This window comes from Vipera berus, assembly GCF_964194415.1.
Source record: "Vipera berus genome assembly, chromosome: 10".
In the NCBI taxonomy this organism is placed as follows: Eukaryota; Metazoa; Chordata; class Lepidosauria; order Squamata; family Viperidae; genus Vipera; species Vipera berus.
Window position 1 is genome coordinate 23,302,589 of NC_138213.1, and position 19,324 is coordinate 23,321,912.

General features: G+C 52.3%; 2 protein-coding genes across 5 annotated transcripts; one reads left to right on the forward strand and one right to left on the reverse strand.

Moving 5' to 3' along the window:
• The first annotated feature begins 2,069 nt into the window (after positions 1 to 2,069).
• Positions 2,070 to 6,364, forward strand: ZNF319 (zinc finger protein 319). 4 transcript variants are annotated; one of them, XM_081336275.1, is made up of 3 exons: positions 2,070 to 2,183; positions 3,148 to 3,622; positions 3,756 to 6,364. In XM_081336275.1, exons 2-3 carry the CDS (start codon positions 3,312 to 3,314, stop codon positions 5,500 to 5,502), a joined length of 2,058 nt encoding a protein of 685 aa, XP_081192401.1. In that variant the 5' UTR covers positions 2,070 to 2,183; positions 3,148 to 3,311; the 3' UTR covers positions 5,503 to 6,364. The 4 variants fall into 4 exon arrangements, with proteins under 4 accessions (XP_081192401.1, XP_081192404.1, XP_081192403.1 ...); XM_081336277.1 differs by lacking the exon at positions 2,070 to 2,183 and adding an exon at positions 2,404 to 3,087 and having other exon boundaries at positions 3,536 to 3,622; XM_081336276.1 differs by lacking the exon at positions 2,070 to 2,183 and having other exon boundaries at positions 3,320 to 3,347; positions 3,536 to 3,622.
• Positions 6,365 to 12,141: 5,777 nt separating this feature from the next.
• SPMIP8 (sperm microtubule inner protein 8) lies at positions 12,142 to 15,801 on the reverse strand (the record flags this gene model as incomplete). The annotated part of the gene is made up of 7 exons (XM_081335575.1): positions 12,142 to 12,179; positions 12,694 to 12,726; positions 12,836 to 12,900; positions 13,813 to 13,874; positions 14,565 to 14,739; positions 15,113 to 15,174; positions 15,579 to 15,801. The coding sequence occupies 7 exons, from the start codon at positions 15,799 to 15,801 to the stop codon at positions 12,149 to 12,151; spliced, it is 651 nt and encodes a 216-aa protein (XP_081191701.1). The 3' UTR covers positions 12,142 to 12,148.
• Positions 15,802 to 19,324: the final 3,523 nt, after the last annotated feature.

Genomic DNA, 19,324 nt, shown 5'->3' on the forward strand with positions numbered 1-19,324 from the left:
TCCCGGCCCATAGTTCCTGACCCAAACCAGGTTCCCCGTGTGTAGTTCCCTGGGGGGTAAAGGTTGTTCTATGTCTGTGGCCACTCTGTCAGGGTGGAGTCGGTCCAACTTTGTGATGAGACGTCTGCCCCACCGCAGTTCTGCTGGGCTCTTGCCTGTGGTTGTGCACGGAGTGGTGTGTTGTGCCAGAAGAAATTGGGCCAACCTCTGATGCCAGTTTCTGCTGATGATGCGTCTCAATGCATCCTTGGTCATCCTCACCATACGTTCTGCTTGCCCATTAGACGATGGGTGAAAGGGCGTGGAAGTGACGTGTCTAATCAAGTTGGCCCTCATGAAATCCTGGAAATCAGCAGATGTGAATTGTGGGCCATTATCCAAAACTATCACATCAGGAAGACCATGTGTAGCAAAGAGTCCCCTGAGCGCCTGGACCGTTTTGAGTGTGGTCATACTCGTCACTGGTACTAGCTCTAACTATTTGGAGTAACTATCTACTACTACTAGGAAAGTTTGACCTTGAAACGGGCCAGCATAATCTATGTGGACTCTGGACCACGGTGTTGGCTGTTCTGGCCTCGATCTTTGGCATGTGTAACAACCCGCTACCTGTTCCTCAATAGCCTTATCCAGGCCCGGCCACCACAAATAACTCCTGGCTAAGGCTTTCATCCTGACTATGCCAAGGTGTCCCTCATGTAGTGACTGTAAGACCTTGTCCCTAAGTTTCTCCGGAATGATGACTCTGCTACCCCATAATAGGCATCCCTTGTGAGAAGACAGCTCATGTCTCCTTGTGAAAAATGCCTGGAATTCTGGGCCTGGACTCCTTTCTTGCCACCCTGAAACCACCCATTCCTGTACTCTGCTGAGGACCTTATCTGCTGTGGTAGCGTGGAGCGGGCATTCTGGGAGATCCTGGATTGCCATAATCTGTTCAGCAGGCGCTGGTTCCGGTTCTGTAGTGGCTAATGGTAATCTGCTTAATGCATCTGCATGGCTTGTGTATCAGTTTGCACGTGTATCCTGAAAAAAATATGGACCAAGGAAAATAAATGAGTTTGGTTGGAAGTCTTGCCCACGGGACTGTGCTCTTCAAGTGGGTTAGGACGCTGAGCTTGTCGATCAGAAGGTCGGCAGTTTGGCGGGTCGAATCCCAAGTGCCGCATAACAGAGTGAGCGCCTGCTACTCGTCCCAGCTTCTGCCAACTTAGCAGTTTGAAAGCACGTAAAAATGCAAGTAGAAAAATAGGGACCGCTACGGTGGGAAGGTAACAGCGTCATCTAGTCATGCCGGCCACATGACCACGGAAATGTCCTTGGACAAGCGCTGGTTCTTCGGCTTTGAAACGGAGATGAGCACCGGCCCCTAGAGTCGGAAATGACTAGCACACATGTGGAAGGGAACCTTTACCTTAATAGAATTTCCAGATGCTAACCCCACAAATTAGGCTATAAGCATATCGATATGCTTAAATATTGGTCCTCTTTTAATAAGGTGCAGTTCAGAAACGCAAATTTGCACTTAGGCGAGATAAAAAGGGAGCCCTGCGTGCAAGGTTGGGTCTGGGGGATCGGAAGGTTGGTCAAGGGCCACCTGGGCGCCACCAGATCTTGAGCAGCGCTGACAGAAGAGCAGCCGCTCCATCGCCGCGGTTCTCAAGAGCAGCCGCCCTTTGGCTGCGGCGGTCTGAGGACAGCCGTCCCGGGCGGCGGCGGGGAGGGCTTCAGGCTCTCCAAGGAGCCTCCCCGGCCGCCCACTCGGGGATTCGCCCCACGGGCGCCTTTTAAGGAATCCACTGGGGCGCTGAGCCCCGGCTGGGTGGCACAACAGGCCGGCCGGCTCCGCCTGATGCCGCCCCTTCCCCGGGACGCTGCGCGCGGCGGCCGACCCCGGGGCGACGGAGGCCTCCCGGCCCGGTTGGCAGAGCGGGCGGACCCACCGGCAGGGGCGCTCGCCTGCAGTTCCCCCTCGCGTCCGACGCGGCTGCCCCTGCGGTCCGGCAGAGGGCAGCGCCGATCCCGCGGCTCTTCCCCGACGCCGCCCCTTCCTCCAGCGCCTCCTCGCCCGCCCGCTCGCCCCTCCGCCGGCGCCCCCCGCCTTCTCGGCCAGCCAGCCAGCCGGCCTCGCCCGCCCGCCCGCCACGCGAGCCCGGGGATCGGAGCGGCGCGCCAGGCCCCAGGTAGGCAGGAGGGCGCGCCAGGGCGCTGCGGGGCCGAGCGAGAGGTTCGCCGCGCTCCGTCTCCGGGCCCGCCCGAGAAGCGCGCAGGCCTGCCCCGCCCGGCGATCGGCACCCTCGGCCTCCGGGGCTTCCGGCCGCCGCCCCACCGCTCCTCTCGGTCGCTCGGTGGGCTTCGGCAGAGCAGCGCCGGGGAAGCGCGGCCCAGGAGCAGGCAGGGGCGGCCTTGCGGGTCGCGGCGAGAAATGGAAGCCGGGCGGCGGGGTGGGGTGGGCTCGCAGCCACCAGCCCTGCCCGGCGGTGGGCGGCTTGCCCGTCCGGGCCTCCTTCGCGCAGAGCTAAGGATGCCGCTGCAGAGCCGCGGAGGAAAGGTTGCCCCAAAGCCCGGCTGCGGCTTTCGTGCTGCCCTTCCCCGCCTCTGGAGGAGCGGAAGGAGGCGCCGCTCTGTGGAGCTTTCGGGCCGAGGATCCGGGTCGAGTTGGTGTGGCAGGCCTGAGACCCCCGCCGCGCCCCCGCCAGAGGACCCCTGGTTGGAACAGGCGCCAGGCTGGGCTGGCAGCCCGTCTGATGCGTGGCAGCCGTTGGAGGGACCCGGGGGTCTGTCCCATCCTGGGCAGAAGTTGCCATCGGACTCTGCTGGGAGCAAGGAAGAGCAGCTCTCCCGCTCTGGGGTGCGCTGGGCAGATGCCCTGGGACCCCGTCTCCAGTTCTGCTCCCCCCAGGCAGAAAGGGCGCCCTGGAACTGAGAGTAGGGGATCCCCAGAGAGCAGCTGGAGGGCTGTGGAGATGAGAAAGATGAGGGAAAACATGATGAGATGTAGGTCACGTGACCATTCTTAGGTAATCTCACTTTGTTTGAAAGAAGCGGAATTGACCCTAAGGCTCGTTTCCATCAGTGGTCCTTGCAGTGAGTATTTTTCTGACTGTAATGTAGCCCACCAGCAACTGAGCAGACAGTTCTTTCCAGGCTGGGGATCACAGAGGCCACCTTACAATCTTCCTAACTTCCAAAAAAAGATCTCCCAGGCACCGTGATGTCTGTTGCTCGTAGGACTTCTCGGTTTAAGAACTGAGCGAAGTCCATATAGCAGTGAAGGAAGCAAGATATTTCAATTCAAGGATGATGGAAACATGTGGCGGGGGAGGCAGATCTTGAATTATGGCCTGGTGAGCAAAACTCTCTTGCTGATTCTCATAGCCAGTTTTCAATGCTGTGCTTTATGTGAAAGAATCTCGTTACGGAGAGCAGAAGGTGACGCTTGGCGGCTCTCGCACCCTGATCCCAACCTGAAATCCACTTCTGCTGGGAAGGCAGTTGTCGGTGATTCTTACTGGCTTGCTCTCTTTCCTTGCAGGTTTCCTCAGAAGCTTTCTGGAAGAAGGACATGGGGCTGGGAGGCCACCAGGATGTCTGGTCTGCTTTGGTCTGATGTGTCTCAAAGGTAGCTGGCCCCTCCTGTGAGGATTCGTACAACCACCCTAGTGATCAGTCTCTAGGAATCGGTTTCCTTGATTGCTCTGCCTCAGTTGAGCAGCAGAACTGCTTATTGTGGAACCCCCTTTTTTTCTCTCCAGCATGTCAGAAACCTGGTCACAGCAGCCGCCACCCCCCCAGCAGCCCTCACATCATGGGGCCGCGGCTGCCCTTCCAGAGCACCCCATCCCGCCCAGTGCGGTGACCGAGAATCCTTTGGGCTGTGCCGTGTATGGCATCCTCCTGCAGCCGGAGCCCAGCGGGCTGCAGCACCCGCCCCTCTCTGCCAGCGCTGGAGGGGAGGCCTCTCCCAAGTGTGGGGTTTGTGGGCACGACCTGTCTCACCTCTCCAACCCCCAGGAGCACCAGTGCCTACAAGGTGGCCACGACCGCTCCTTCCAGTGCACTCAGTGCTTGAAGGTTTTTCATCAAGCCACAGACCTCCTGGAGCACCAGTGCCTGCAGGTGGAACAGAAACCCTTCGTCTGTGGCGTCTGCAAGATGGGCTTCTCTCTGCTCACCTCGCTGGCCCAGCACCACAGTGTCCACAATGGCAACACGGCCGTCAAGTGCTCCATCTGCGAAAAGACCTACAAGGCGGTGGCGGCAGCGGCGGCAGCTCCCGAGGAACCTGCCCCGCCACAGCAGCCGGCAGCCCTCAACCGGACCCCAGTGGAGAAGCCTTACAGCTGCTCCATCTGCCAGAAGCCCTTCAAGCACCTCTCGGAGCTGTCGCGACACGAGCGGGTGCACACTGGGGAGAAGCCCTACAAGTGCAGCCTGTGCGACAAGAGCTTCAGCCAGTCCTCGCACCTGGTACACCACAAGCGCACACATAGTGCAGAACGGCCCTATAAGTGCACCGTGTGTGAGAAGGCATTTAAGCACCGCTCCCACTTGGTGCGCCACATGTACGCCCACTCGGGCGAGGCCCACCTCTTCCGCTGCAACGTCTGTGAGTTGCACTTCAAAGAGTCCTCGGAGCTGCTGCAGCATCCCTGCACGCCCAGTGGCGAGCGGCCCTTCCGCTGTGCGGCTTGCCACAAGGCCTTCCGGCGGCCCTCAGACCTCCGACAGCATGAGCGCACCCACAGCACGGAGCGCCCCTTTCAGTGTGACCTTTGCCAGATGAGCTTCAAGCAACAGTATGCGCTCATGCGACACCGCCGCACTCACAAGGCTGTGGCCCCTGCCACTTCTTCGGAGCAGGAGGCCGGCCCGCCGCCCTTCAAGTGCTCTTTGTGTGAGAAAGGCTTTGTGCAGCCAGCCCACCTGCTCTACCACCAGCATGTCCATGGCATTGAGAACCTCTTCAAGTGCAACGCCTGCCAGAAGGGCTTCAGCCAGTCCTCTGAGCTGCTGCGCCACCGCTGCGTGCAGAGCGCTGAGCGGCCTTTCAAATGCACGGCCTGCAGCAAGGCCTACAAGCGGGCCTCCGCCTTGCAGAAGCACCAGCTGGCTTCGCACTGTACTGAGAAGCCTCTCCGCTGCACCCTGTGCGAACGGCGCTTCTTCTCCTCCTCAGAGTTTGTGCAGCACCGCTGTGATCCTGCACGCGAACGGCCCCTGAAGTGCCCAGACTGCCAGAAACGCTTCAAGTATGCCTCTGACCTGCAGCGCCACCGTCGTGTCCACACGGGAGAAAAGCCGTACAAGTGCCCCTCCTGCGAGAAGGCCTTCAAGCAGCGGGAGCACCTGAACAAGCACCACGGGGTCCACACCCGAGAGCAGCACTACAAGTGCATGTGGTGTGGCGAGCGCTTCCTGGACCTGGGCCTGCTGCAGGAGCACAGCGCACAGCACACCTCCGCGGAAGGCACTTACACAGTGGCTCCTTGCCTGCCCTGAGCAGCGTCTCTGCCAAGCACAGCCCTCCTGTCCTTCTGGAGCTGGTCCCAGTCTGCCAGAAGAGAGCCCTTCAATGTGAGAGTAAACTAAGCCACAGGAGCGACGGGACTGTGCAGTGCCCGAGTTTGGCCGTATCTGGCTTTGGAAAGACTGGCTGTTTAAGCCTGCCAGGCCTTGCCGTGATTCCATCGTGTTTGCAAAGCAAAGGGCTGTCTCCGGAGTGAAGCCTTTGCTCTTTGTGAACGATGGAGCAGGACTCAGAGCGGCTGAGAAGCAGCCGTGAAGAAGCACTCGGGAGGCACGCATGCCAGGCTGAAAGGCCTCCTCGTGCTCATTGCCATGATTTCTCCGTGTAGATGCTCCAGCCGGCAGCCCTTAGGTGGTTGTTTTGGCTTCAATAATCTACAAGCATTAGGATTGAATTTCCTCCACTCCAGCCATTGGAAATGTAGCAGGAAGGGCTTGGAGGAAAACTCGATTTATCTATTTTAACGTATTATAAAGCTAGAGCAGACCCCCCTCCTCCTTTTTCTCCCCCCTCCTCCCCTCCCCTGTGGTATAAATAGATAGGCTTCTCTGTAACCTCTGAGAAATGTAAACATTCAAGACATGCAACTGAAGAGCTTGGACAGAAAACATTAATTAAAACTGCACTGATCTATCCTGGAATTGTACCTTTTGGAACCCCAAGTGCGAAAAGGGCGCACTTGCCAGTCAGATAAACCAGATTTGAGATAGTTGAACTTCTGCACATGCCTTCATCGGGGACTCGTGTGTGTGGAGCAGGTGCGTGTTTGTGCATATACATGTCTATGAGGTGCGTAGAAATGACTTTCTGCATTAAATTAGAAGATGGCTGTAAACCAGCAGTGGGGTCAGTGTAAAAAAGCAAGTGATGCTATCTTTTTTTGGCCGGGGCCGGGGAGGTGGCTTTCTATCCCAGATCCCTTTGGCTGTATCACATGTGAAGGAGGAGCAGAGTATAATTAGTCTGGGGTGGGGAGGGGGGCAAGCAAGGAGAGCTGCTGACTTCTTGTGGGTTCTGGGCCTTTTCAGCAACGAGGTAGCCTTTAGGGAATTTTCCTTTTTTTAAAGTTGTGATTAACTACCCAGCTAGATGTCAGTTTTACAGTCTTGCAAAAGCTGTGCGCAGTGGAGTCTCCCCAGTTTGAATTCATCGGTCTTAGAAAAGCGTGTCTTTCTTTGTCCCTGCAAGAGGCTCCAGTCTCACTTCTGGGGGGGGGGCTTTGCCCAGAGCCCACTAGGTAGGACATTGGGAGATGGAAGCAGGCCCCCAGGCCCCTCCCTTTCCTGAGAAGGGCCTCCCTTGGGCGGCTGTTCTTTCCACCACCATCTTTTGTGAGCTTCCTTTCCGCCGGCTCCATTGTTTGTCCCCTCCTCCTCCCCCGCACTCTTCCGCCTAGTTGCCGCCAGTCCTGCCACCCGAGCCCCTTTTTGTCTCTGCTCCACTTCCTTTCTCGCTTGAGCTAAATTCTGAATATTCTTTGGGACACCCAGATCCCTGCGTGAGATCGGGCACAGGCCTTCCAGCGTTTGTAGGAAGCCAGGCTGATTTGGCCAAGGAGAGTGACCGGCCACTCATTGTTTGCTGCCCTTGACCCCTGAATCGGAGAGCTCCTGTCTGGTATAAAGCAGGGCTGGTCTTTCAAGAGAAACGCAGCTTGAAATCCCAAGCAAAAAGCCCCATGGAGCTCCCTGCCTTTGGAACCAGAGTGCTTGAGCACACTTGCCTTCCTGGGCTGTTCTGGGCAGGCAGAAGCAAGCACGGAGCCCAATCCAAGCCTCGTCCACTGCGTTCCCTCCTGCAGGATGTTCTTTGGCACTTCAAGCAACACTTCAGCCCCTGGTGGCTCCTCTGCTTAAATCCTTGCTTGGGATCTCTCAGTGTGCAGTGAATAATATAAGCTATATTATATATGCCATATATATATTGTATTACATACACAATCTATATAAGCTGAACATTTGCAGAACTACAGGAAATCCAATGAAAATTACCTCAAAATTACATATTACAGAACTAAGTTTTGATGGGAAACAATCCACGGGCTTCCGCAGGAATCACTAAGAAAAAGAGATTTCTCAGTTCATCTCCGTACTATAAAAATGTAGGTAACAAATGATAGGAGTAAAAAGTGAATTTGTCTTGCTTTATTTTCGATGGCTGCCCATCTCAAGTGAGCAGGTGGCAAACAAAATTAAAATCAAAAATATTTCCAAGAATATAAAAAATAAAATATGTAGCAGCTAAGGAAGGTGAGCCTTGGTGGAGCAGTGGGCTAATGCCTCCTTAAGTAACACCAGCTGCCTGCAATTAGTACAGGTTCGAGTCCCACCAGGCTCAAGGTTGACTCAGCCTTCCATCCTTCCGAGGTAGGTAAAATGAGGACCCAGATTGTTGGGGGCAATTAAGCTGACTTTGTAATAATGCCGCTGGGGGGGGGGTGGCGAAAGCCCTAATAAGCAGGCATATACATAGAATGAAGGCTATTGCTAAGCACATTGATTTGTGCTTCTTAGATTGTAAGCCGCCCTGAGTCTTCGGAGAAGGGCGGGATATAAATGGGAATAAAATAATAATAAAAACAAAACAGCCAGAACGTGGGTCCTTCATATAACTCGGGTCCTATGCCCAGATACAAAACGAAGCTCTTGGCGCTTTGTTTTTCTGTTGCTACAATAGTCCTTGCTGGGTTCTAGGCAAAATTTGGAAGGGAAATACTTGTATTGCACCCAGGGCAGATTTCCCAATATATTTATTTTTTTAAAAAAGAAATATGCTCTTTTGCCAAGAGCTCAGAACTACCTCATTCTGTTTATCTTAGTTTAGTTTAGTTTAGTTTTATTTGATTTGTATACCGCCCTTCTCCCTAGGGACTCAGGGCGGTTCACAGGGCATATATAAATAACAATACAATACAATACAAAAGTTAAAAAAAAGATTAAATCAATGCCCAGTTAAAACAGTAATACAATTCTAAAACAATTTAAAACCCAAATCCCCCGTCAGGCCAGACCAGCTAATTCGAATAAATGGGTCTTCAGGCCACGACGGAAAGTTCGGAGGTCTGATGCCATCCGGAGCTCCACCGGCAGTTGGTTCCACAAAGCCGGGGCACCCACAGAGAAGGCTCTCCCCCTGGGGGCCGCCAGTCGGCATTCCCTGACTGGAGGCACCCTGAGGAGGCCCTCTCTGTGGGAACGCACAGGGCGGAGGGGAGTTGACGCCGGCAGCAGGTGGTCCCCGAGGTAACCCGGACCCATGCCATGTAAGGACTTAAAGATCATAACCAAGACCTTGAACCTCACCCGGAAGACAACTGGTAGCCAATGCAGCTCGCGGAGCAAAGGTGTAACATGGGAGTACCGGGAAACTCCCAAGACAACTCTCGCGGCCGCATTCTGTACCAGTTGGAGCCTCCGAGTGGTCTTCAAGGGAAGCCCCATGTAGAGAGCATTACAGTAGTCAAGGCGAGAGGTCACGAGCGCATGAGTGACCGTACACAGGGCATCCCGGTCCAGATAGGGCCGCAACTGGCGCACCAGGCGAACCTGGGCAAAAGCCCCCCTAGTCACGGCCACTATATGATCTTCCAGGGTAAGCCGTGAATCTAGGAGGACTCCCAAGTTGCGAGCCCTATCCATCTGTTGCAACATCCTTTAGGTTAGGCCAGGTGTGAGAAAATGAATTTGCCCAAGAGTTTATGCATGGGCTGGGTTTCAAGCCAAGCTCCTGCGAACAGGTTCAGGGCAGATGGTAAGCACCAGCACTGGCAATTGGATGGGTAAAACACCAGTAGTTTTTAAAGCAGTCAACATTTCAAGAACAGCGTACATTTAACAGCACACAGTTGTTGCAGGACAAGGAGGCTTCTGTCATCAAAAAAGATGTCTTTCTGGATTTTAATTCTACTGATCCCTAAAGAGTTCAGGCAGCACATCTGTCTCTCTCTCCCCTTTCCCATTTTCCCTTCACAGTTGGTGGATAAGAATGTGTCTTAAACGGAAGGGGGCTTGTCCCAAACTGATGCCAAGACCAACATTTGGTTGCTTGCAGAAGGCAACAGGTGCCATGAATGCAGACCCAAGCGCATGGTGCTCCTGCAATATCTCAAGTGGTGTCTGTTCTAGGTCAACACAAGCAGTATGTCTCTATCAATACAATCCCAAGATTGAATAATGCATAGCAGCCTCAGGTGGATGTTTGTGCATTCAGGAGGCAAACCAAGAACTGAACATCAAAATCCAGGTAGATCTGGGGTTATCTTAGATTATACACACTTAAAACAATTTGAAATTCAAAGTGCCTGAAATGCTACTATTCTGCAGAAAGGCCACCATTGGCTCTGCCCACAACCTGCCTTGCCCCAGGGTTGTGTCATCTGAGTGTGGGAATGAGCCACTTGGGCACAAACAATTGCCCCATTATTGAATGTCAGCTGCTGAATCCTAATGGGTTGTTGGAAACTCAGTCAACCCAAAGACTCTTGAATGGTAACACTGCCGAGGGTGGACAGTTGAGATCACAACAGCAGCTTTCCTGCAACAATGGATGCTTTCAAGGCTGGACCAATTTCTGCCAGAATTCTAACATTGGAGGAATCGGGCAGTCTGTGCAGGGGCACAGATAACAAAGCCTCCAGGGCAGAGGGAAGTTGTTGGTTAAAACCTCAAGTGGGGCTTCGAGAGCGGTTGGTGAGAGCAGTTGGCATTGGCGCAGCCGGGAGCAGCAAAGAGGCTGCCGCTTTGGGGAGGGCTGGAGAGCAAATAGCCTTGTTTAGTGCACCTGAAGGAGAGAGGAAATGCCAGGATGAGACAAAGGGCTGGACACCATCTTTGGAGCCTTGCTGAAAGTTTTGGTTAAGGGGTGCAGTTGCTCTGTCCTGGCCTGGTTCTCAAATGTAAGAATGGTAATGTCTGCCCTCCAGATGTGGCACTGTCAGCAGCTCCTACCAACATGCCCAGCAGCCACAGATGCCAACTACAAAACTAGTCATGCTGGGAGTTATTTTCCAAAGGTGGCTCTTTGCAGAACAGGCTAAACTTGGGTTATTTGGAAACCAACATTCATTTGCACCTGCTGCTTGCCCTGGTGTGAGGATTCCTGACCATCTGGAAGGACACGGATGCATGGCATCCTCTGCCTGTCTTTCCTTGCTCCCTCTCCCCTTCAGTTGGCACCAGCCATGCCAAGCACTCAGCCAACCAGGAGGGCTATCCTTTTGATCAGCCAAAGCTTCGCTGGCACTGCCCTGAGCCCTGATATTTAGGGCCATTTCCCTTTGGGTTGCGGGAGTCTGCCTCCCCCCCCCCAATGCTATCCCTTCTCTAATCTTTTAGCACCATGGGGTGGGGAACTGACAGCTGAAGACTTCCCCCTTCTTCCCACAGGCAAAGGTAACAAGGGGGACGCATGCACGACCTTGGGATGGAGAGGGGAAAAACTGCTCATTTCTGGGAAAGGAACTCAAAATAACCCAATCTTGGCTTTGCCTGTTAGAAAATGGGCAAGGAGGAACTTGGGCAGGCTTTCCAGGCAGATGTGCCTGGGACTCCCGCCATGTTTCTTGATCTTGCCCACCTCCAAGAGTCAACACTTCTGGATGGGCAGAAGCCCTGATGTGCTTCTGGGGGTGGGCTGACAGTGCAGTCGGCCAGGGTCTCTTTCAGAGGCCATCAATTTCCCTCAGCTCCTGGGCTGGAAAGCGGCACTGGTGAATCTAGTGAGAAAGTTCCCAGAACAGCAGAATTTCTGTTGCTAAGCAAGGTGACTGTTAAGCGAGCTGCACCCAATTTAACCTTTTCTGCTAGCGTTGCTAAGTGAATCATTGCAGTTGTTAAGTGGATCTGTGGTTACTAAGCAAATCCAGCTTCCTCCATTGACTTTGCTTGTCAAAAGCCAGCTGGGAAGGTCACAGATAGCGATCAAATAACCCCAGGATGCTACAATCTTCTTAAATACAGGCTAGTTGCCAAGTGACTGAATTTTGACCATGTGGCCGTGGGGATGCTGTGGCAGTTATAAGTGCGAGGACCAGTCATAAGCAACTATTTTCAGTGCCATTGTATCTCTGAACAGTCACTAAGCAGTTGTCAGGTGAGGACCATCTGTCAATTGCTAAGGCCAATGGCACTTCCAGGCCCACCCAGGCAGGCCTCCCCGTTTCCACCCGGTCTGCATCTGCTGAGCAGGTTCACATTCCTGGGTCAGTCTGGAGAGCCATCTTTGGGCCTTGGATGGACGCCCCCCCCCCGCCCCCCTTAACGTACAGAGCTGGTTTGGCTTTGTGGCAGAAATGCCTCCGTCAGCTCCAGATGAGAACAAGGACTTCTTGGTCCCCCAAATTTTCATGTGGTGAAAGAAAGATGCTGCCCTTTTTAGCTTGGTCAGATCCTAGTTTGCTTCAGAAGGTGCTTTGATGCTGGGGCTGCTGCTTCTCATGACGCTGATGCTGGGGAAACAACCGACCAGGATTCCTTCCCTCTTTGTCTGCATCCTGCAAACTTAAAGCAGAAGGCCGAAAACACGATTTGCCTGCCTGGGAGATGCTTTTATTGTCTGTGGATGCCCAAAGCCTGGGCAAGCAGGCCAGCCTCATCCGGGGCCTCTTCAGAAAGCAGCTCCTTAGCGCCAGGGCTCAAGGTAGTGAGAGCGGCTGAAAGGCAAAAGGACAGAGGTTTGCTCCACGTCTGCCAGGGCTCCTCTGCTCAAGCCTTGAGGACCCTCCCTGTGGATCCCTCCCCAGGCTGGTCCGGGATCACTGCAGAAGAGTTTTGCCTGAGCCCCAGAGAGGAATGACTGGGGAGCAGGAGCTTCTCCGTGCAGCCTCCTGGGGATTGCGCGGTCGTTTGAACAGCCTGGAGGATGAGATTTCTTCACAGCAGCCTGGCCTGCAACCCTGACCTTTCTTGGACTCTCCTAGTCAGTCCTGCTCGGTTCAGGTCAGCCAAGGCTGGTTGGCCCTTCCACTCGAGCACCTTCGGAAGAGTTTTTTGGAAAATTGGTACCTCCGCCCACGTACTGTGATCCTATCAGGTTTGGCATTGCAAATTGCCCTCAGCTAACAAAATCCTTGCAACTAGCCCACCACCTCCCTCCCACCTGGGCCTGTGGAGAGAACAGAGCCTTCTCCCCCCCCCCCGCTATTGGTCCCCTGAAGAGTCAGGTACCTGTGGGCAGTTCCAAAGCTCCTGTAGGTGTTCCTGTAGCCAAAGAACAGAACATTGAGGTGAGTTGCTGGGAAGCCCGGGCGGCGGCGGGCGGGGGGGCAAATGAGCGCCAGGCAAGAGGCAGTGCAGGGGCGATATTTACACAGTGTTGTAAGGAAGAGGCTTCGGTCCATATCGATCCAAGCTAGGATTCTGATTGAGGCAATACTAGCATAAAAAAGCGGAAGAAGATGCCTTATGTTAAAACGGAGGACATCCGTGCTTCTCCTCCATCCTCTCCCTTTCCTCCCCCCCCCCGCCGCTTCCTGCAGTCAGGCAGGAGCCCAGGCTCTCCCTGCGCTTGCTCTCTCCCCCCCCAGAACGAGCCCTGCTCTGGGCTCTGCTGGGGGGGGTGTCTGGGAGGGCGGCTGAGCAGCGGGTTAGATGCGGGAGGCTCCCTTGTCAAATAGCATGGAGCCTTTTCAGCCACAGGATCCCTGGCAAGCTTTCTCTGCACAGCGGAGCCTTTGAACTTTGCAACAGCCTGAGGGGGAATTTAACGGGGCTTCGGTTCTGCTGAGAACCCAGGGCCCAGCTGTTCTTGGGCAGATGAGCGTGTACTTTTTTTGTTTAAAAAATAACTTTTGTTTGCTCCAAAATTTCCAGGGACAAAACAATAAAATTACCAGAAGAGTTTTTCTGCCCCCAAATTTTTAGTAGGTGTATTTTTAATGGTTGCATTAGGTTACGTTTAGTGAGTTGGTATTTGAGCAGGAACATCTCATTTAAAGAATTTTTTAAATGTGGGACGTATTGTGCTGCCACAAATTAATAATAAATATTATATGGTCTTTTCTAATAGAGTGTAGCTTGAAAATATAAATTTAATTAAAAAATTAAAATGTTCCATCGAAACATTGGGATCAAATTGCTGGAGTCATGTTCACATTCTGGTTTGGCAATCCTTCGGCTAAAAGAGCCTTTTCCTGGCCAACAAAACAAAACTAGACTAGAGGAAATAATTGCACGAGGATCCGACAGTTGCATTGAGATCCCCTTTGCCCTTTTGAAAATGTCTTTTGAGCACCCCAACCCTGGAAGAAGATGGCTCACCCTCCCAATGGAGAACTTCTTGCTTACCCTCCAGGTTTGAGTGATGTCTGGTTTCAAGTATCTCACAGCGTAACAGCTGAACCCAAGAACTGAGAAAGAGGAGGGAGAAGAGAGACCGATATAGGAGAACATTTGTAGCTCAGGGTCGACACGAGGGGTCCTTGGGGCTCTCTGAGCTTGGTTGTTTTCTTGCAAGATGTTTCATTACCCAATTAGCTCACGTCCTCAGGTCACAGCGTTGGCACTTCGGATTCAGGCAAGTAGCCAGAAAGGCCCCCCTCGGCTGAGGGATCCCGCCTGGGCTCAGCCAAGCCGGGCAGCTCAGGAGCGCAGTTGCCTCTCTCTGCCGGGCCCCCTCACTCCAGAGCCGGGCCTGGCTCGGACCGGCGGTGGCGGCTGCCAGCGGGGATGCTGGAGCCCCCTGCCCCGCCACACACGAAGAAGAGCCGCGGGAGTCCCACCAGCGGGGCCGGAGAGGGAGCAGAGCCGGGCCAACCTCTCGTGGGTGGCAGGAGGGGGGGAGGGCCACTGCCTCTTCCTTCTGCCCCCCCGAGGCGTCTCCGCTCCCCTCCCCTCTTCAGCCCCCCGAGCAGCCGGGGCGGAGGGCCGGGGGGGCGCGCAGGCGAGCTTCCCGCTAAGTCTCCGCAGCTCCCGCCGGGAGCAAAGTCTGGCGGCCCTCGAGCCTGGCGCGGACTCGCCGCGGTACCGCCCAGCGTGCAACTCCGCGCCCCCGGCAGAAGCGCAGCGGCGCCTCCCCGGAGCGCCGCCGCCCGCCCTACCTTTGCGCTCGAGGCTGGGCAGCGCGAACTCGCCGGCGGCGGAGACGAAGCGGGACCAGTCCTGCATGGCGCGCGTGTAGCTGGGCCACTCCTCCTGGTTGGTGCCGGGCGGCAGCGGGGCCAGCTTCCCCGCGCGGTACCGGCCGGCCGGCGACTGGCGCAGCTCCAGCACGGCCTGGCGAGAGATGGGGGCGGCTGCAGCAGCGCTGGCGGGGGGCGCTTCGGGGCGCTGGGAAGGGAAAGTCCCGCGCCCGCCCTACGCGCAGGGCCTCCCGAGCGCCGGCCGGGGCTTCTCCCCCCGGCAGGCGGCGGCCTCGGGCCCGTCGGCTGATCTGGGAAAGCCGCGCGGGCTGCAAGCTGCTCGCCCAGCCGACGGGAGGCCCGAAGCCACCCCGAGCCGCGCCCAGATGGAGCGATTAAGCCAGAATCCAGGAGGGGCAGCGGCGTTGCCCGAGGGCGCCTCGCAGGTGGCGTCGGATGACCGGCCGGGCCCTGCTTCTCCCCCCTCCCGCCTGGCCCCGGGCCCCGGTCCGCCGGGCGTGACTCACCCGGGAGGGGAGGGACCTGCTGGGCACTCCGGCCAAGGTGAAGGTCGCCCTTTGGAAATCCTCTGCAGAAGACACCAAGCAAAGACGCGGGGAGGCCGCTTCGGGCTCTTGGAAGCGCTACCGGAAACCGGCTGCATCCCAGGGGGGGCCCTTTAGGTCTGGCAGATGTAGAGAAAGAAACTCCCCCCCAAAAAAAAACCAGAGGAGGGGGCACCAACTAAACTTTTAAGATTTGCCCCCTCCCCCGTTAAAAGAAGATCGTATCAAAACATTTGGGAGGCCCAGGACAGGCAGAGCTTCACGTGTCCCGTCTAGTTGACCTGCTGGAGCAAGACCCAAGTTCTGCCTCCAGTCTGGGGCCTCTGACTGCAGGGCCGTCACGGCTGGCACTCGGACTGCGTGGCACAAAGAGGAGCAGACGGGCCTGCCCTGGCTCTGCTCCCAGACAGCTTGGCTGGGCTGATACCTTTGGAGCAGGTGGTGGTGGTCCTGGAGTGCGTGTCGGTGAGCCTGTGGGCCATGGTGTCCATGTCCATGCGCCTCAGCGTTGGCAGGCAGGGGTGGTAGAGGCGGTCCTTCACTCCAGCTAACATGGTCTTCTTGGGCTCCAGGGGAATGAGAACTGCGGGTGCTGCATAGACGGGGCCGGCATCTGGCGGCCAGGGCACCAAGTCCAGAGCTTGGGCCATTGCTGCAAATTCTGCAAGCCCAAAAGAGAAGAGGAGAATTACATTTCCGATGTCCGTCAGGCCATTTCTTCTCCATTTGACTGCCACATCACTTAGGTGGACCCAATGTAAATGTCCAAGGAACATTGTCCTTGTTGAAGCAGCCAGGCCTTGTGGCCCATTCCCTGACAGAGCTGGGAATGCTGTTCCTTCAGGGAGGGGCAAGATGCTGTCCCGCAGGAGCTATCGTCTGCCTGGCAAGGGCACCAGTCCTCACTACCATGCTGGCATTCCCTGCAACTTTGGTGATTGACAAGCTGTGAATATGCTGAGCTCTAGCTGGCACTTCTCAGCTGGCTGCCCTGCCCTGCTCCCTTGTCCCTCCTTACCTCAGTGCAATAATGCTGGGAGTGGGAGGGGTGGTGGTGATGTCAGCTACTGCTGCACTGGGGAAAAGGTTACAAGGAGGGAGACTTTCGGTCCTGCCAGCAGAGCAGCAGTCGAGGGGTTCGGGACTCCGTGCCCTTCCGCTGAGTTTCTTCCTGTTAGGGTGCCCTAAATGGGCCAGAAGCCACCCTGAAGAGTTGGCAGAGAAGGAAAGAAGTCCCGGGGACCTTGGAGAGATGGCGGTCAACCCGATTGGTCCAGGAGAAGCCTTCCAGAAACCAACAGGAGAAAGGCTAGCCTAACTTCAGAGTCTAGCCCAAGCTGCAAGCAACCAAAGTCAAAAGCACTATTTTAAGCTGATTGTATACAGCGCATTTGAATCTGTGTAAGAACGTCGATTTTCTCTATCCTACTTACCAACTTTCTTGAAGGAAAAAAAAAATCCCAAAAAGCAAAAAACCTCCAAAAATGAAGGAGGGGGATTTTTGCCCCACCCTTTTACTAACGGAAGTGGTGAATTAAACCTTTTATGGAGGACCAAAATGTATTGAAATGAAATGAAATGACTATAAAACCAAAATTTGGATAAGTTTGAAGTTACTGAATGGTTAAGATTCTCATTTCAAAGGCAATTTGTTCATTTTGAAAATTTGAAAAATAAACCACTGCTGACATCTAGTGGTGGATGAAGACTATGACAGCTATGGCTTTCATGCAGGACTTGGCAAAATCTGGAAAAAACTAATCTCTACTTGTGATCTTCAAAGCTCTTAACAATAGAGAACAGCTGTGACAAGAAAATCTGAGCTGCAGACAAAGTGAGATTTACAAACTTCAGGGAACAAAAAAAACTTTTTTGAACTTTCTGGACTACAAGTATTTATTTAACTCAGACCCCAAAGCTATTTGCAGAGAAAAGAAAATTTGGATTCTTGGTCATCATGGAAAATCAGGGATTTATAGAAAGAACCTATCAAGAAAAAATAAATACTTTTTAAGAGGAGACATATGATATGTTACAACTAATTCAAATAACAGCGATTTAAAACCACAAAGAAATCCAAAATAACTTTGAAAATATATCCAATTTAACTTTACAACAACAAAAAAATCCCAGGAAACAACAACAGAGAAGGAACGCATAAAACAGACAACTGAATACTAATTTGAGGATAGAGACTTAAAGATAGAACCTAACAAAACAAAGAAGTATGATTTAACCCAAATGGGAAAAAAATTACAAGAAATACTGGATTTGGAAAAGACAGCTTACACTTTTAACACCACAAAACAAATTTGAGGATAAGAAAAAAGATTGGACAAAATGGACTGCAGAGATGCCAGGAAAAACACTAGAACTGAAGAGACAAAAATGATAAGAGAAGCAGACAAAAAGATTTTCAACAAAAGTGAATGGGCAAATGCCTCTCACCAAGATATTGTGAAAGATTGAGGGCAATAGAAGAAGGGGACGACAGAGAATGAGGTGGATGGATGGAGTCCCTGAAGCAGTAGGCGTGAGTTTATGGACTCCAGAAGATGGTAGAGGTCAGGAAGGCCTGGAGGAACGTTGTCCATAGGGTCACGATGGGTAGGACACGACTTGTACTTGACTTACCTTTTATATCTACAGTAACATCTACAAGAATATGGAAAGATTCTTTGACTCAGCAGAACATACAGTATTGATTAAGAAAGATACTGAGCAAAAGAAAAAGGCTAAAGTGAAAATTAAGAAAATAGATGATGGGGCCTATCAGAGAGAATTTTTTAAAAAGAAACACCTGTTTGAATATGGTTAAAGAAATAGAAAATTTTGGATGTGAATTTGACTTTTAAGAGGGAAGAGCCCCTCAAGTAACATAGTACTGTCTTTTTCTTTTTTCTTTTATTTCTTGATATGAGTAATATAAAATAGTTGGAATGTCTTATATAAAGGAAATGTTTTAGATATCTAAAGGTGATTGACTTTAAGAAAATTACAATGGATTAAAATGTTTTGAATAAGAGTTAAAAGGACTAGATTTAGTAAATGGAATATTTAAAGATTAAATAGATGTTTAATTATGGTAAAAAAGAACGAAACTTTTTTGGAAATAAATATGTATTAGCTTATAGGAAATAGGGATTTTAAGTAGCATACCTTTTTTAATTCTTATTTTTTCTTTTTTTAGTCTTATTTATTCCTTAAGAAAGGTAAAATTATTGGGTTGGCTTACATGATGAAAAATAGACTTAAATATTTAAATGTAATTAACTTTGAGAAAATCTTAACCAGGAATAATATTTTGAACATTGTGGGAAAAACACAGGTAAACAAGAACTGTAAATAGGATCTATGATGAGACAACCAGAATGACTAGATAGAAAAGGAATATTATATTGATGTGATTATTATCTGTAGAAATATTAGAAAACTTTTATCTCAATCATCATTCATTAAAACAAGAATTGTATTAACTTAAGGTTGGTAAAAGAGAACATTATGGGAAAAAGAGGAAATCAAGTAAAGTTATTATGTGGATTATAGATTATAGAAATCAACTGTTAGTGAATGTTTCTTAAATGTAAACCCAGACAACACACTGTTTACCGAATATTAAGGTGGTTATGTTAAAAAATTAATACATTTTTTTAAAAAAAAAGTTTACAAGGAGGACTTTTTTTTGTACCCTGGGGAGGTTTAGTGCAGGTATATCAAGTGGTAAACTTACCTGAATCATTTGGCTGGCCCACGACCTGGGAATAGGTGCAGGCTGAGAATATGCAGTAGACATATTCTGCTCTTGGTTATTGCATCCAGTCTTAATTAGTTTAACCTGGTGTCAATTCTAATTTCAATCACCAAATTGATACTGAAGTTGTGTGGGAAGATCCACGTTCTCCCAATGTCACAGGAGTGTTCTAAAGGACCTTCTGCCTGTGAAGATAGGCGGATAGCTGAGGACACAGTGCCCTCTGCTCTTGCAGCACCAAGCACAGGATTAGAACCATTACGTGACTCGCAGGACAAGGTGCTCACTGCAGCCAGGCTCCAGCCACCAAGACGCTGGAACTCCCATGGCTGTTGGTTTACAGATTTGGGCTATTTGCTGGTATTTTGTTTTAGTTATGTATCCTTTCCATTTTTATATTTGATCTTTTGGTCCCTTAATTT

What these genes read in the sequence shown, in the direction of transcription:
- ZNF319 (XM_081336275.1), top strand. Translation starts at nt 3,312, where the DNA reads ATGTGGCGGGGGAGGCAGATCTTGAATTATGGCCTGGTGAGCAAAACT. An exon ending in TGGTCTGATGTGTCTCAAAG is followed by an intron (nt 3,623 to 3,755) that starts GTAGCTGGCCCC and finishes TTTTCTCTCCAG; the next exon opens with CATGTCAGAAACCTGGTCAC.